The sequence below is a fragment of the Chinchilla lanigera genome, unplaced genomic scaffold (genome assembly GCF_000276665.1).
Source record: "Chinchilla lanigera isolate Chin_1 unplaced genomic scaffold, ChiLan1.0 scaffold00103, whole genome shotgun sequence".
NCBI lineage: Eukaryota > Metazoa > Chordata > Mammalia > Rodentia > Chinchillidae > Chinchilla > Chinchilla lanigera.
Genome location: NW_004955504.1, coordinates 506,712 through 523,421, shown reverse-complemented (window position 1 = coordinate 523,421; position 16,710 = coordinate 506,712). Strand labels below are relative to the sequence as shown.

At 60.3% G+C, this 16,710-nt stretch overlaps 1 protein-coding gene across 2 annotated transcripts in view; it reads right to left on the bottom strand.

The window, feature by feature from the left end:
* The window catches only part of Nkd2 (naked cuticle homolog 2 (Drosophila)), a 20,023-nt gene extending 3,854 nt beyond the window's left edge, over positions 1-16,169 (bottom strand). Inside the window, exons 1-6 of one of the 2 annotated variants that reach the window (XM_005407038.2) lie at positions 15,923-16,169; positions 15,736-15,833; positions 2,427-2,487; positions 1,622-1,749; positions 1,204-1,299; positions 461-605 (exon numbers count right to left, since the gene is read on the bottom strand). In XM_005407038.2, coding sequence (XP_005407095.1) covers positions 461-605; positions 1,204-1,299; positions 1,622-1,749; positions 2,427-2,487; positions 15,736-15,833; positions 15,923-16,034 — 640 coding nt within the window. In that variant the 5' untranslated portion in view covers positions 16,035-16,169. The remainder of the gene's footprint in view (positions 1-460; positions 606-1,203; positions 1,300-1,621; positions 1,750-2,426; positions 2,488-15,735; positions 15,834-15,922) is intronic. The other variant, XM_005407039.2, reaches the window with a different exon arrangement.
* Positions 16,170-16,710: the final 541 nt, after the last annotated feature.

The window sequence follows — 16,710 nt, the reverse complement described above, 5'->3', positions numbered from 1 at the left end:
ATCCATCCATCCATCCATCCATCCATCCAAACACCCACCACCCAGTTGGCCAGCCAGCCATTCATCCATCCAAATATCCATCTGGCCACCCACCCACCCATCTGTCCATCCAAATATCCATCCATCTACCCACCCATTCAACACCCATCCATCCACCCATTTATCCAAACATCTGTAATGTTCACTCACTCATTATGCAATCCTTTACTCATCCACCCATCTTCTCACTAAGCATATCATGTTGAGCTCTGCCAGTCCAGCCTGCTGTGTAACCAGAGAGAGGTTTGTACACAGGAAGGGCTGGACACAGTTACGCATAACCCTTGGTGTGACATGATGCTAAGAGCTATGGCACAGTGTGGGAGAGGTGTGTCAGGTGCTTTGGAGGGAGGGCTGCCCTGGGAGTGCTCACGGGGACAGAAGCAACTGAGCATGGGCAGCTCTTGCCCAGGGCCCTCACCCTGGCTGGCAGGACACTCCTTCCTTGTGCCTGCAGGCTCGGGGCTGACGGTCAGCTTTACACGAAGGGTCTTGCTGCTGCCTGAAGAGTGGTTCATGGAGGCATCGACAACCTCATAGATGGTGTGCATTAGGCTGGACATGTCCTGGGATGACACAGCAGACCTCAGAGGGAACACTGCCCACCCCTAGCCTCCCTAGGCACCTCAGGCTCCATTCGCCTCATGTCCTAGGTGGCTGCACCCAGGCATGCCAGGAGGGCCTTGTCCTGGTTGGGGTCACCCTGAGGATGTGCACCCTGCTGTCCTCAGTTCACATCTCTCTGACCCTTTACATCACAGCACTGATGTCCAAGGACTCGGCAGCCAGGCGATGACCAGATTCCCTTGACCAGACATGCCTGTTCCGCATGTTACATCCCGTATCCCACTGCCTGCTTCCTTTCAGGGGGCCCTTAGCTGTCCTGGACACAGAGCCTGGCTGAGCAGGGGGCCCTCGGGGCCCAGGCTACCTGTGAGGATGCTGGGTCGCCGGCATGAGGACACAGCCCTCGACACACAGTTGGTCCCCTCTGCTGTGCCTCCTCCCTACCCTGGACCTCCCCTCTCTCCTTCAGTGGGGCTCGGTCTATCCCCATTGTGGGGATGGGGTGTCATCATCTGCTACCTACTCTCTGAGCTGGCTGGATTCTTCCAGACCCTGAGCTACCCCGAACCCACTCTCCACAGGTGCTAGGCACGTTACCTCCCTGGTGACCATCCCACTGTTGTCGAAGTCGTAGAGTGTGAATGTCCATTCCTGGCGGTTGTCCTCCTCCACAGAGACGTCGCACTGGAGGGCCTGCAGGTGTAGTAGGAATGGGGGCCGGCAGTCTCTCCATGGTCCGGGGTTCTACACACACGATTCAGGGACCCACCACCCAGGACGCCTCCCTGGGCCATTTCCTCTGGATGGGGCTGAGGTTCCCCCAGCCAACGGTCTGGCCTGGCACCTCCAGATCTACGCTCACCCAGCTCCACCCTCTCGCCCACGATGCTGTCTCTGCCTGTGCCAGTGCTCAGCAGTGTCACCCAGAATGAGAAGAGGCCACAGGACTGTCAGGCTCCCAACTCCAGAGAGCTCAGCTGAGACCCAGGGACATATGGGTAGGGGCGAGACCTACATCAATGTTCAGGCGCCTCCTGGCCCCTCCTCGCGGGCCCTCGAGGGCTGCTGCCCTCTCACCATCATCCACACCAAGGAGCTGTCCTGGGCCCTCGTGGCCCTCAGCTTTCTCAAGGGGCAGAGCCACTGTGGGACAAGTCAGGGTGAGAGACGGGCCAGCCCAGGGGGTGACCTGGGATGGTGGAGAGGTGGGGGAGGGGCTGCTGCCTCCCTTGCCAAGCCGCCAACCCCTCCCAGTGGCCCGAGCAGAAAGCCCGTTGCTGTGGAGCAAGGAGGGCAGGGAACCCTCGGCCAGGGCACACTCCGCCTCCCCCAGCCCCCCCACCCTGGCCCTGTGCCACTCGCAGCAGCTTCCAGGGAGCAGCCCAGCCCCTCACAGCAAGGGTGCTTGAGACTGTCCAGCAGGCTGGGGCTGGGGTCTCAGCACCATCAGCCCCTCCCATCTGTACAGTCCCGCTTCCCAGGAGTCCTGTGGTGACCTGTCACTCTGCATGGGGACGGACTGCATCAAAGACCACATGCACAGCAGGGACCAGGGCCTGACGAGTCACCACCCCGGCAGCACACAACCTCAGCCGTGGTGCCGGTCCACACAGCCAGCCTCCCCGCCCAGACAGGGGCTCCCAAGACTAGCCATGACATAAGCCAGCACTGGGGAGACGGCTTGACTTCTGTGTCTCTATGGCCAGGTCCAGCTCATGTCTGGTATGGAGCCCACTATGTGTGTGCCTGTAAGAGGATGTCCTCGCAGAGGACAGTGACATCTGAGGGGCCGGGAGGAGCAGCTCGGGGACCAAACTCACCTTCTAAGGGGCCCTGGTCTTCCTGGAAAAGCCCCTCCTTAGGGTCCTCACTGGGCAGCTCCTGCAGGGGGACAGGGCAGCGATTGACCCAGGCTCAGCTGGGCAGGCAGGGAGACATGCACGATCCTGCATGCCTCAGGGCACCTCTCTGGGACGAAAGTCCCAACCCCAGCCTCATGCAGAACGCAGACAGCCGCCATGTCAGGCTCCTTCCAGGACCTGCTGCGGCTGCCTGCATGGCTCCCTGCCCCTGCTCCCACCAGCCCACAGAGCCCTCACCAAATCAGTCCCCAGCACCCACGGCAGTGTCCCATGGAGCCACTGAGGGGACATCACCTCCTCCAAGGCTGGGTTGAGGCACAGAGCTGCCAGCCACCAGGAGTGGATCTCAGGACCAGTTATGGAAAGACGGGAAGGACTTTGAACACACTTGAGCAACACTTTACCCAAGAAAATGTGCAGAACACAAGCTCACGTGGTTCCCACCAAGAGTGACAGACGCACAGGACACAGAGGAAGAAACAGGAAGTGTGCAGGAAGCTGTGGAGTGGAGCCCCAGACCCGTGCTTGAGGCAATGCTGGGCTGGGGGGCTCTGGAATGGACACAGCCGGGGGCGGAGGAGATGCCTGCCTTGACGGAGACCCCATGAGCAAGAGCCTGAGGGGCATGATGCCCCTGCTGGCCGTGCCATGGTGCTGTCAGGAAACGCACCCCGGCATTTCAGGATCCCTGGGGTCACCCGTGCCTTTCTCTCTTCATATCTCCACCCGCACATTGGGTGGTCAGGAAGGCAGCACTCAGCATGCTTTGGAGGCCGTTTCCCAGGTGAAGGAACATGCACAGTCCTCAGGGTCTGCTCCGGGCCCAAGGGACCCTTCATCCATACTACATGGCACACTGTCCGTCTCGAGGGACTGGACGGGTGCTCACCCAGGTGGACATCAAGATGAAGCCCAGTAACTGCTAAAATCCTAACTTTTGATTAAAAGTTTTCTACAAAATCAAAACATCCTGTGAAGCCACAGTCGAGGGCTTCCATCAGGTATGGGGATCCCGGACCTCAAGGGGAACTCAAGCGCTGGTGCTGGGGTCCCACACCCGGCTGCATGTCCAGGCGTCGAGTCTGCTGCCTGTGGAGACACCGTTGCCCTGGAAACCAAGGCAGTGGCTGCGGGGCTGAGCATCAGCTTGGATCTGGGGTGCCCTCAGGTACCCTCACCCAGCTGCTGCTGCTGGAAGGTGGCCAAACTACTAGGAGGGGCACGTAGGGCCCCTTGATGCCTCCTCTTGTGCTTCCCGGCCAGAGGACAGTGGCTCTGCCCCATGTGCCACCATGCCGTGCTGCCCAGGCCCGGTGCCATGAGGCCTGGTGCCTCCAGAGCTGTGCACCATGTCATGTTGCTGCTCTCAAGCTGATCATCTCAGGACAGAAAGCTAACTGTCACCTGGGGCTGTGGCCCCGTCACCAGCAACTGCTGGCCAGAAAGGCCAGGGACCCAGTGCAGCAGCTGCGCCTCAGCACGTCCATCCTGAGGCTGCACCTGAGACAAGGTGATGTCTTAGATACCGCACCTGGGGCTCAGCCACAGTTGGGCCCTGTGTGACTCGAGACAACTTTCCTAAAGAGGTGAGGGGGGCAGTGATATCCCCTCAGTCAGAGCCAGCTGACCACCAGCGGTACTCCTGGGAAGTGCTCTGCGTCATCCCAAGACCCTGCAGGTTAGACAGTGGCAGCTCCCAGGAGGGTGCAGGAGGCGGAGGTGTAGGGGTGCAGGGGTCTGAGACCCGGGTGTGATGGGTGGGCCGGGCTGGAGTTTCACATCCTGACCCCAGCTGCCCATGCCCTTTCTACCATGTGAGACCCAAAGCCAATTTTAAAAATCACCTGAGCACCGTTTTTGGCATCTTGCATTTGTTACAGAGCACAGGGTGGACATGGGAGGCTCACAGAATCCAGGACAGAAAGAGGCTGGGAGGCTCCTCGGCAGAGCATCGGGAGGCCCTGGACACAGTGCCCAGCACCACAGAAGAAAACCTGCATAGACCAGGGTTGTCCCTGGGCACACTCCCAACACAAGATAACCAGCCATGCTGCAGTAACTGACAGGGCTACACTAACCAACCACGGCTTGTAGTTACAGGTTTTTGAGGGGAGTACTGGGAATCAAACTCAGGACCTGAGGCTTGCCAGGCAGGCACTGCATCACTGAGCTAAATCACTGGCCTGCTAACCAACCACTGCGACAATAACCACTCAGGGTTACTATAACCAACCAGTGCTGCTATAACCAACCATGGCTACAACAACCAACCAGGGCTGCTATAACTGCCCAGGGCTGCACTAACCAATCATGATTACAATAACCAACTGGGGCTACAATAAGCAGTCAAGTCTGTGACAACCAATCGGTGCTGCTATAACCAACAAGGGTTTCTATAACTAACCAAGTTTTCTATATCTGACCAAGGTTTCTATAATGGACCAGGGTTGCTATCACTGGCCAGGGCCCTGCTACCCACCCCCCCGGCTGGCAGTATCTCACTGTGCTTGGCAGAGGCCACTGCAGAGGACACCCATCCGCAGACAAACTTGGACCTGCGGTTCCTAAGCACAAAGCCACCACCACCAGCTCTGAGACAGGATCAGAGAGGCCACAATGGGCATTGTGGGCCAGCAATCCTGGGTTCTGTGGCAGTAGTTTATGCCCAACCCATGCTGTGTACAGACAAATGCCCTCATATGCATGGCTTCAGAACAGAGGGGTAGGAGCTTTCAGCGACACACATGTGCGGCCCCTCCCAGTGAATTCCCAGGCAGCCAAGTCCCTGTAATGCGGCTCCCAGGCACAGGGAACATCGCCTGCCCTGGGTGGTCCCCACCCTTCTCCCAGGAACTGACTCATGAGATCCCCATGGCCTTCCTTCCTACTGAGCCCCCTTCTCACACTCCAGCTGCCAAACACTGATGTCCACCCATCCTGGCTGCCCCGGGACATCCCAGGCCATGGCCTGCAAGATGTTTCCCACACCTGCCTATGGGTGGCAATGGCAGGGGGTGGAGGTTTTCCTGGGGCACCTTGGTCCCTGCTTTCTCAGAGGACCAGCACCTGGGGGCCAGTCCTGGAGGGGCCAGGGGCCAGGGTCCAATTCTGTGGGGGACCAGAGGCCAGCCCTGCTCCTATGATGGAGACCACCATGAAGCAGCTCTGAGCAGAATTTAAATTAACCAATTGGTTTTCCATGTTTACTTGTGAGTCTGTCCAAGGCCTAGGCCCCTTGTCCGGAGATGGGACTCAGTAAGTGAACCTCTGAGTCACTGATCCCTACTGAGGTCTATAATGGTGGGTGAAGCTGTGAAGCCTCAAAGGATAAGAAATGTCACAGCCAAGGACACCTGGTTCCAATCTCAACTGGATAAAGACTGTAGCCTCAGGCATCTCTCTTCTGGGTAGAGACCTTCCTGGAGTTAACATAGCTCTCCTAAATTAACATAATGCCTTACTTGGAGAAGTCCTTGAGTGGTTCCCACCCTACTTGCATATTCCCCTCCCTTGTTCTGATAACTAAATAAATACTGGCTGCCCAGAGAAGGTCTTGGTCTCAACCCCAAGAGAATCTCGAATTCCATGGGAGGGTTTTGATCCTCCTGGAGCCCTGAAATCATTCCATTTGTCTCTTTTATTTAGCCTTCGCTGCCCACTTGTTTGGGGAGATTGTGAACATGATCAGTCTGAAATAACTAAGGGATAATAGTAACCCAATACTCCTAGTGTCCCTGAGCTGGGGGTGGGGGACACACAGCCTCCGCCTGCACTGCAGCAGGGGTCAGGTCAAGGGCACAGTCAATCCCTGACTCTGGCTTGCATGGAAAGGGGCAGAGGCCCCAGCCCAACCAGGGACAAGCTTGCCTTGAAGGTCAGGCTCCTCTAATGCTGCACAAGAGTTCTAAGCACCAGTGTTCTGCATTCACCTTGTGGGACCAGGCTCCTGTGTGCCAAGGCATGTGCTATGGCCCTGTGGGGGCAGTGGTCAGCCAGGATGGCTGGGACTGCACAGGCCTCCTCCTCACCAGCACATGATGGGACACTCAAGCGCCTCTCCTAGGAGGGGATGGTGCCCACCTTAAGGATGAGGGGACAGCACTTGGGGTGAACGCCAACAGTCCAAAAAGCGTGTGCTGCACCTACAACCCAGCCCACCAAAGTCCCTGGGAGAGGGCCCAGCTTGCGTTCCTGTGAGCAGGATCCAGGTCCTGCCGGGGCAAATGGGTGGGTGAGGACCACGTGGGAACACCCCCTGCTGTGCCACATGCCAGGCTCACTTCTCAGGGAAGACATACAGACTGCCACAGCCCAGCCTGGACCCAGAAGCAATGGCCTCTAGACCACAAGGTCAAGGCTGTGTGGGCCCCAGAGGGTCTGGGCAAACTCTGTCTCCTGCAGTATTGGGGTGGGAGGACAGGAAGAGGGGCTCACATGGACAAAGTCCTAAGTGGGGGACACAGAGAGAGACAAGGCAGACTCAGGGGATGTAGGAGGCAGGGAGAGGTGGCGCAGGAAAAGGAATGGGTGGAGCTGGGGCAGAGGCACCCGTGATGATGTCCAGAACATGAGCAGCGGGCCATCCGCTTATGGTTGGGATGTCTAACAAAGCAGTAGGTCAGGCACCTGGGCCCCTGCAGCCCTGAACAGGTGCAGCTGGTCAGACAAAGCTCCTTCCTAGCTGTCCAGCACCAGACAGTCACCATCATCCCCAGGCTTCAACAGACCACCATAGGCACACTGCTCAACCAGCCACGAACTCTCCAGAAGCTACAGATGGCCTTGCTAGGGGCCAGCAGGATGTCTCTAACCCCTGGCCTGGGGTCTGGGAAGAACCCACCAGGGGGGACAGAGGATGCTAGGGCCAGTAAGGACCACACAGCCCTGGAGGTCAGAGAGGCCTGGGGTGGGCCGATGAGGCTGCGTAAGGCTGAGGGGTACAGCCCAGCACCCTCAAATATGTTTTGTTGCTGGCCAACGACACTGCAGACCAGAGCCCAGCAGGAGTCCAGGACAATGCCACACACAGGCCACCAATGACCCTGGTCACCTGAGGAGCTGGGAGGGACCTGCCAGGCCCTGGATGTGAATCTCATGGGCACCCCTCAGGCAGACTGCGGACATCACCCATGGACGGGGCTGAGCCCCCAGGAAAAGCAGAGGGGCTAAGGGTGCTGAAGGAGGTCACTGGGGCAGGGGTTGAGGGCCCCAGGGTGAGGACAAGGGTGGGGGACGCGGAACGGCTGTGGAGGGGACTGGAGACGCTGGGGCAGCTTCTGGGGCTCTTGGACACAGAGCGTCCAGCCTGTTGTGTTTGGACACGAGTGGCTCCTAGTGTCACAGTTTTGGGGAGGTGGCACAGCCCTGAAGAGGGTGAGGCCCCCCCTCCCACAGCCTGGCTCCAACACCAGGTCCTCAGCTGCGTCTGGAACTGCCTTGGGGCTTTGGAGTCCAGATCTGAGTTTCCTCCACTAAATGGTTTCAGATGGGACAGCGGAGTTTTATGGGTTCAATGACTCCACCACATGTGCAGTGGGGGCTGCTCTGCACGTCCGGAGCCTCGCTCCTGAGCCAATCACCCGGGGGCTGAGACCAAGGCAGGGCAACCAGCACACAGCCAGGCCACTGGGCCCAGGGCCTGCTCGGTTCTGCCTATGGTACTTTGGGCTAGGACCATCTGATCGGAGAGTTTGTGAAGACCACTTTGATGTTTACACATAGAGAAACTGTGGGGTGAGGGGGCCCCTAAAACACCCACAGACTCCTGGGCCAGACCGGGAGTTTCCAACGCATCCATCTCCATCATCTTGGGATAAGCTAAGCGCAGCTTCTCCCCATTTCCAGTGCTCAGTAAGGAAAGATGTGGAAGGCACCACAGAGCCACCACCAGAAACACTTTGGACCCTGAGCCCCCACATGCACCACACAGATGACCGACAATGTGCGCACCAGGGACATCCGGCTCTTCCAGGCGCAATGCCATCAAAGGCACCCTAGCGCTCCATGCCAGCAGGGCGGGAGGCTGGAGTCACAGAGGGCCTCAGTGCGAGCTGTGCAACATTGGGGGGAGGACCTCAGGCAGCAAGTGGTCAGTGGGGGCCAGGTAACACGGGCCATCCAAATTACCCACAGCAGGAGGGCAGGGGAGCTGGGCACATGCTAACCCACAGGGCATGGACATCCTCTGGGGTGTCCACCCTCAGCCAAGGGTAGCAGGTGGACAGGGATGTCCCCAGGAGAGCTGTCAGCACACATTAATGCCATGTGTGCAGGCTTACATATTCACGTGCGCACACGTCCTGTACATCTGCACATGCTGTGCACGCGTTACAGGTGGTTCACATGCACAAATATGCACAACCTGCCCAGAGGACTGGGTGGCCAGGAGCCATGCGCAACACACCCCACTTTTATCCTGAGTGCTGAAGCTTAGTTTTGCACTGCACACTTGGCACTGTTGGTTAAGGTGTGTTCTCCCGCCCTGGAACTCCCAGGAAGAGGAGACCAGGGCAATGGCCTCCCGCTCTGTGCTGCTGTCAGCGTCCCAGTCTCAGTGAGTGCAAAGCGACAAAGCAAAAGCCAGAAGGGGGTCCCCAGAGTCTGGAACTTTGCCCTCGGGCCTTGAATCCACTGGCCTCACATGCAGACCAGGCCCAGGCCCTGCATTTGGACTGTGCTACAGGAAAGCCGCCAGCATCTTTGTTTTCTTTTGTTCCTATGAATGCCTGTTTCCTGTTTCAGATGAGATCGGCAGTGCTCAGGGTGGTACAGCCGCAGGCTAATTTTTTTTTCTCTTGGTACTGGGGATTGAACTCAGGACCTTGTGCTTGCCAGGCAGGTACTTGTGCCACCAAGCTGTATCCTCAGCCCCGTTTCCTATTTCAGAGGAAGATTAATTCCAAAGATGGAAAGAGCCCGACTGAACTCTCAGCACTCTTTCCCTTTAATTTAGCAGACGCTGTGTGTTCGTGCATCATGCCGAAGTCCTCTCCTCGGCAGAGAGACTGGAAGGCCAGGGATTTGTGTTTGATTATAGCCAGAGCCCTGGGGATACAGCGACTCAGAAAAAGCAATAAACCTTTTTTCTTGTTTTTTAAACACCCTCCGTGGTGCTGTGCAGAAACACTCCCTGTACACTGCAGTAAGAACCTCTCCACTGGGCTGTGTTGTTGCCGGCCCACGGCTGCAGAGATCAAAGGGAGGCTGAGCAGGCTCTGGGTCTGTCAGAGGGGCCTTAAAGGAGCAGGGACCAGCCCGGGCCTCCCCCAGGAAGTTGCTCGGACCCCTGCGGGAAGGATAAAGTGTCCAAAGGAGGCCCACATGCTTGTCTCTGCTAAATAACAAAAGATCTTGTCTCTCCCACACAGGGAGCAGCAGGGTAGACTCAGAGTGTGGGAGGCCTGGCTGCTCGGTCCAGCCACAGAGACAGCAAAGACGGCAGCACACGGTTCTGAGGATACAATCACAGTGATGGACGTGAGGCCAAGGGCCCGCTGCTCCAGTCACGAGGGCTGGGTGGCCGGAGGAGCGGGGCGTACAGGCCTGGTCTCTGTCCTCTGGCCCAGGACTCGGCTGCCAGGGCCCAGAGCCCACGGGCAGCACCGTGAGAGACGCAGTGCCCACTGTGTCCGTCCACAGATCCTCCACAGCAGGCAGGCATGGCCTCTGTCCTCCCATGTGCCACCTGTACCCCACCTGAGCCCCTAGACAGCTGGGGAGCCCTTAGGTGGCTTCCCATCCCTGCAGCCAGGAAGCCATGTCCCCTCTGGTGAGATACACATGCGCAGACCAGCACAGACTCCCCTGCCCAGCAGTGACAGAGGACCTTTCTGCATATGCAGGAAGCTGGCCTACATGTCACTGGCTCAAAGCAAACCCCACGGGGACCGACTGACATTGTCACCTGAAGACACCTGCCAGCCACACCCTGACCAGAGCTGCCACTGCCAACCTGACCAGAGCTGTCACCCATGAAGTGCAGCTTGGCCTCGGGGACATCTCACAACACACGGCCCCAGGGCCCAGACAGTGTTGTGATCAAGAGCCTAGGTTGTATAATGAATTTATGTGTGCAGAGAGGGCCGTACAGCTGGGGGGCTCAGAGTCCCCAGGGCGTGACAGAGAAGGCAAATCCTCCACCTCAGGCCTGCCCAGTGTCATGGAGAGGCCGGTACACACTGTCCAAGGTCAGCGAGTCTCGGGGAGGAGCATGGGATGGTCACGGTTCCTCCCACTCAGCTCCTGCTCTTGCCCCAGTGCTCTGCCCACGCCTCCACCTCCAGCTGCCTGTGCTGCCTGTCCTGTCACGGGCCCATGGCACTGGCCGGCCCCCAGAGCATCTGGACAGCCACTCTCCAACAATCCCACTTTCCCCGAGGTTGTAACACCCATCTCCACTGCAGCAGCCTCACTAGCCTCTCCCATGGGGACCCAGCATGGGGTTCCCAGCCCAGTTCCCCATCAACACCTACCACTAAGGCATGGGCAGGTGGAGTGGCTCAGGGAGGACATGGGCTCCAGGTCTGCCTACTGGGGTCCCGCTCCACGTCTCCATCCAGCATGACCCTGCCCTGCCTGGGTTCCTCCTTTCCGAGGGGGCCTTGACAGTGGCCTCCTGCTGGTGTTGTGAGGTGCCACCAGGACTCCTCTGTGAGCGACCTTGGGGACACAGCATGCACAGCCAAGGCCCTCCCAGGGCACAGCCAGCTGCAGGGTTAAGCAGAGAGGGCAGAGGCTGCACTCCACCCTGGGTGAGCGTCAGCCCTCTGAGGAGCTCGCACCCACCACAGATCCACAAGCAGAAGCGGCAACCCCCAGCCTGGGGCAGGGCACCCTCCCCGCATCTGGTCTCCAGGGCCAAGAGGAGCTATTGTGTGCTGGCCGCATGAAGGGCCTCTCTACGGACACACAGCATCGCCTCAAACGTCTACCTCGCCCTGGGTGCACAGTGGCACCCATCAGGGACTCTCTGGAAAGGGCATCAGGGCACAGGCGAGGTGGCTGCCCCCAAGAGCAACTCTATCCCTGTGACCCTCAGCCACCCCCCCTATGAGCTGTACAAGGACCACGTGGCCTCTCTACCACCTGGGCAGTGGGCCTTCGTGGGCAACACAGGCCTGTCCTCGCTGGTCTGGGGCTTTCTGACACGGGCGTTCATCTAGGAGCATGAAAGACAGGGCAGGATCTGCCCGGCTCACACTGCAGGACTATTGGACAACGGCAGGTTCCGGGGGCAAATCATGCCTGCCAACCAGACCTGCTGCTTCCACCCACTGAGAGGACAGCCAGCAGGGCTCCTTCATCAGGGAAGGGCACAGGCAGCCAGCTGTGACTTGGCTGTGATCCCGGCTTCTGGCAGACCTGGCCTCCCAGCGCCACGGTGCTGGGTCACAGCCTGGACGGCTTGTAGTTCAGCATCTCACAGGCCTCGACTTCATGTACCCCCATGTAAGTGAGCAGTTGGGGTGTGGCCTCCATGCCGGCAGCTGGCCTTGGACCCCAGCACCCCTTCCGCACGGCCAGGCCCCACAGGGCCACTGGCCAGTGGTGTGATCGGGTTGGCTTTCAGCTACCCCAGGGCCTGCCACCACTGCACTTGAGTCCACACCACAGCACTGCACCTCTGGCCAGACAGCTGCTGGGCCGATGGCTGAAGACTGCTGAGGAGAAAGGGTTTCAAAGGAGGGAAACTATAGCTCTTCACTCAGCAAAGCAAGAGCCAAACCCTCGAGTCACCCAGTGACCGAACGACAAGGAAGTGGAGGAAGGGCGTGAGCTCCACGGGGAAGTGCCTAGCTTCCCACGGTGGCTGAGCACCAGCTAAGTCACTGCTCTTCTTTCACCACCAGATGCTGAAATTCCAGCTCAAGCAGGAGCAAAGGGAGCAGCGGCTGAAGGAAGCTGGCCTGGGAACCCAGTAGCCCTGGCTCCATCCTCGCACCCCAGCTCCAGGTGGTCTCTGGGGTGTTCTGGGCCCCCAGAGTCCCCATCTTGGCATGGTCAGCCCCCAAAGCTTGCCTCACAGATGCAGAGGGTGGACATCACACACATTCTGCCAGCCTGTCCCATCCCCAGCAGCTGACACTCACCATGGCTCCCAGCAGCTGCTGGGCCCCCCAGGGGACTCACCCACTGGCCTTGTTGGCCGCAGATCCACTGCCCGGCCTCAGGCCCACTCAGGACATCACTGGCTGCTCCCTGCCACAGGCAGGCTGCTGGCTGCAGCCCCACAGGGCCACATCCCAGAGCCCTGGACACGGTGACCTCAGGGTCTGATGGCACCTGGCAGGGCAGGTGCTCCATGCTTGGCCCCTGGGCATCACAGATGCCATTGGCCACAGCCCAGGCCTGTGGGGACAGCTCCACCATCACCAGCCAAGATGGGCCTCCCAGGGCATCTGTGGGAGAGTGAGGATGATGACGCCGAACCCTAGGGATCCCCAGGCCCCAGTCTAGTGTTCACGTCCTGGGGCCAGGCACATCCATGAGGGCCTTGAAAGGCCAGGGCACATCCTCAAAGCCAGGCACAAGGGGCACAAAGCCAAAGGAGGCGTGAGACAATGTCTTCCGAGGCCGATGTCCACACTGGACATTGCCTGGGAGCCCCAGGCAATGCTGCCCCTTCCGGGACCCTGTGCCTGGTAGCCAAGGAGCAGATGCAGCACCCCCACCTCCTGCCCTGGGCACACACAGTCCCTGAGCCTCCACACCATGCCTCGTGTTGGCTGTGACAGGCACCAAGGGACTTACTAGGGAAGACCGCAGGAAGCCCAGGGGTCCCCAAACCTGGGCAGAGGATGTGAACCCTGCAGGGGAGGGAGAGGGGAAGCACAGTGCCTGCCACAGCCGTGCTGCAGGGACTGAGACCCAGAAATGTCACGGAAGGAGAGTGTCTAAGGGCAGTGGGGCTGGGCCTCCAACTCCAGATGCCAGGCAGAGAACAGACAGGGAATGCCCGCCTGGTCCACAGACCACTCACCTGCCCCCTTGCACCATTGCACTGAATGTGGACGTGGTGGACCAGGCCATCTCTGCACTGCCGTTGGCCCAAGACAGGGCAGCCAGAGGACCCCAGGGGCCATGTCACTCACTGTGTCCTCCCCTCCTGCAGATGTGGCAGTCCCTCGACTTACACATAGGCGGGTCCCCAGAGCCCCTGCTAAGATGCCACTCCTGGAGCTGGTGGGACACTGCCTTTTCAGGCTGTATTTCACTCACATCAAAACCCAGCTGGCAGGTGCTGGGGATTTAGCTCAGTGGCACAGTGCCTACCTGGCAAGTGCAAGGTCCTGAGTTCGATTCCTGGTACCGGAAAAAAACAAAAAACAAAAAACAAAACTAAACAAAAAAACCCAAAAAACAAAAACAAAACCCAGCTGGTGACAGTGACTGTCCTCTGAACCGTTTCCCACCAGCCGCAGGGGTGCTGGGGAAATGAAAGGCAGCCTAGCGATGAGCTGTGCTCTGAGGGGACCACCACTGCCCCTCCTTGGACAGCCGCTGTTTACAAAAGCTGTGGCCCAGCACCACCACAACCACCACCCTGCTACTGCTGGTGACTCCAGCCACCCACAGCCTCAGCTGCCTCCAGTGTCGTCAGTCCCACTTGTTCCCCTCACAGCCATCACCGATGGGCCATAGCCCGGGCCTCCGAGGCCCTGAGGGAGGCCACCCCGCGGCCCCGCCAGGACCTGCACAGCCAGGAGGGGACTCCGCCCAGGACATTGATACTCAAGGACTCTGGGGCCCACAGATACATGTGGTCAGTTCTGGAGTGAGGGGTGGGCAGGTGAGACGGGCTTGGATGTGCCCTGACCACACACAGGGTTACTGCCACTATTCCACAGGCAGAATGGTGCCCACCGCAACTCTATGTGAAACACGATGACTTCTGTGAGGTTTGGGGTTTTCCGCCAGGAGGACATGGATGATACGGGAGCCCTGGATACAGTGTAGAGATGGTGAAGGCAGGGGATGGGAGGGAAGGCCCAGCACCTGCTGTTCCCCGCTGGGCAACCACTGGACCCCACTGGACCTGAGGCAAGAGCTGCCCACGAGTGGGCCTCCGTCTGGCAGCAAGGACATGGCTGGGAGAGGGCTGCACACACCTGGGGTCTCAGGGCTAGGGTGGGGCCTGGCCAGGCCTCTGGGACAGTGGCTGAGGACAGCAGAGGACAGCCTGGGACAGCAGCACGATCATCTAGCAGCCGAGGTGTGTGGTATACGCCTCAGTCCCACACCCAGGATGCACTTGGGGTGGCATCAGCTCTGTCACCACCCTCTGCTCTCAGGCTTCCTCAGGGCCAAGTCCTCAGGCTGAACAGTCAGGGGTCAGGGAGGCTCAAGCCCGTCACCTCGAGGCGGACAAAGCCCAGTGTCACACCTGATCAACAGCAGCCTGAGAGGCCAGCCCCGAGAGCCTGTGAGCTGGCCACCAATGTGCCCACAAGCAGGCATGACAGCTCCTGGGTCCTCACCGTGCCCGGCAGAGACCCATATGCCTCTCCCGCCTTCACAGACACAGCATTCCCACCCGGGAAGCACACAGCGACGCGGCTGCATTCCTCTCTGAGCGCCAGGAGCCCTGGCTCAGGATGGAGCTGCAGCATCCGCACACACACCCAAGACTTTCCACCCACAAGGGGCAGAAGTCCTCCCACGGCGGACACGGACCGCCGGGCCTGGCACGGTGCTCACACAGGATGTGGAGTGGCGGAGCCAGCAGTGGGTGAGGGGATCTCAGGCCCCTGGCATGGCCTGCTGCCCCTTATACCAGTGGAAACCTAGCATCCACTGCAGCGTTGGCACATAAGCAAGGGGCTGCTTTGCCAAGATGCCTCTGGGGCCTCCAGGCTGGGACAGCTCTGGTCCTGGATGCAGAGCTTCCCAGTCCACCCTCTGAGACACCCGGCAGAAACAACACCCTGCGACCCTGAGCAGTAGCTGTGGTCTGAGTGGCCTCAGCTGTCCAAAGTTGAGACCTCCCTGCCGATCTGTGGTCACTGTGGAAGACAGGGCCAACCTGCTGAACAAGGACCCCCCAACTCCGCCTGGGGACTGAGGCTCCGGCCCGGGATCTCCAGTCTAGAACACCCTGGCCTCTCCCATACCCTCTTTCCCAACTTCACCACTCCATCCCAGCCGGGCTCCAGGACCCTCCCACCCAGACCCAGCGGTCCCCTTGCTTGGCCTTCCTCTACGGCCGGCCGCGCGGTCTCAGCCCGGGCGCACCCTCCTGCTGGGTCCCCTACCGATCCCCGCCGCCTACCTGCTTGTCCCGCGTGCGGTGCTCCGCGCCGCCCCGCCGCTCCGCCTCCTCCGCGCCCCTGCGGCCGCTGGTGAACGCGGTCACCGCGAAGCTGTCGCCTGGCGGGAAACGTGCGAGTGCGGGGCACGCGTGAGCCCCGGCCGCCCCTCCCTCCCCAGCCAGCCCGGCGAGGTCGCCCGGCGCTCACCTTCGGGACTCTCTCTCCGACGGCACGCGGCGCGCGCGGGGGCCCGGGGGCGCGCAGGGGCGCTGGGAGGCCCGGCCCGGAGCGTGCCGCGCTTGGACTGCTGGGTCCCCATCCGCAGGCTGGCCCTGGGTCGGGGTCGGGGTCGGGGCCCGGGCAGGAGAGGGCAGAGCTGGCACGGCTCGGAGACAGCGGCAGCGGCGACCCGGCTCCCTCTGAGAGCGCGCGCCCGCGCCGGGCTTTAACCGCGGCCTCCGCAGCGCCCCCCGCGGCCGCGGCGAGCGGCGCACGGCTCCGCCCGGGACGGTCGCGCAGGTGGGGCGCTGGGGGCGCAAAGACCAGGCCACCAGGGTGTGTAGGGGCCCTGCGCCAAGGTCCTGGCTCTTGCGGATCCGCATCCACCATCCCCGGACGAACCGAGGATCCCCAAACTCCAGGGGCTGGTCCTCTCCCTTCCAAGGGAGGACCCTGGGGATCAGCGGGATATAGAGACCGACCTGCCTTGCTTGGCTGTCGGGGGCAAAGGGACAGAGGAAGGACACCCCCAGCGACTTGGAGATGAAGCGGGTGAGAAGAGTTCTGCCCAAAGAACCAGAATCCTCCCTGGGCTGGCCTGGACCCCGCACCCCTCCAGGAGGTCTGGCCCTAGTCCGCTGCCCACCATGGATGAGGTTGTTGCTGGTCACCATGCCCACCCTTGACTTCGCTGGACTAGGGCTGTGAGCTGTGCAGGAGGCACCAGCTCTCCTCACCTGCCAGCCGGGCCATTTGGCTCTGCCCCCTTTTTCGGC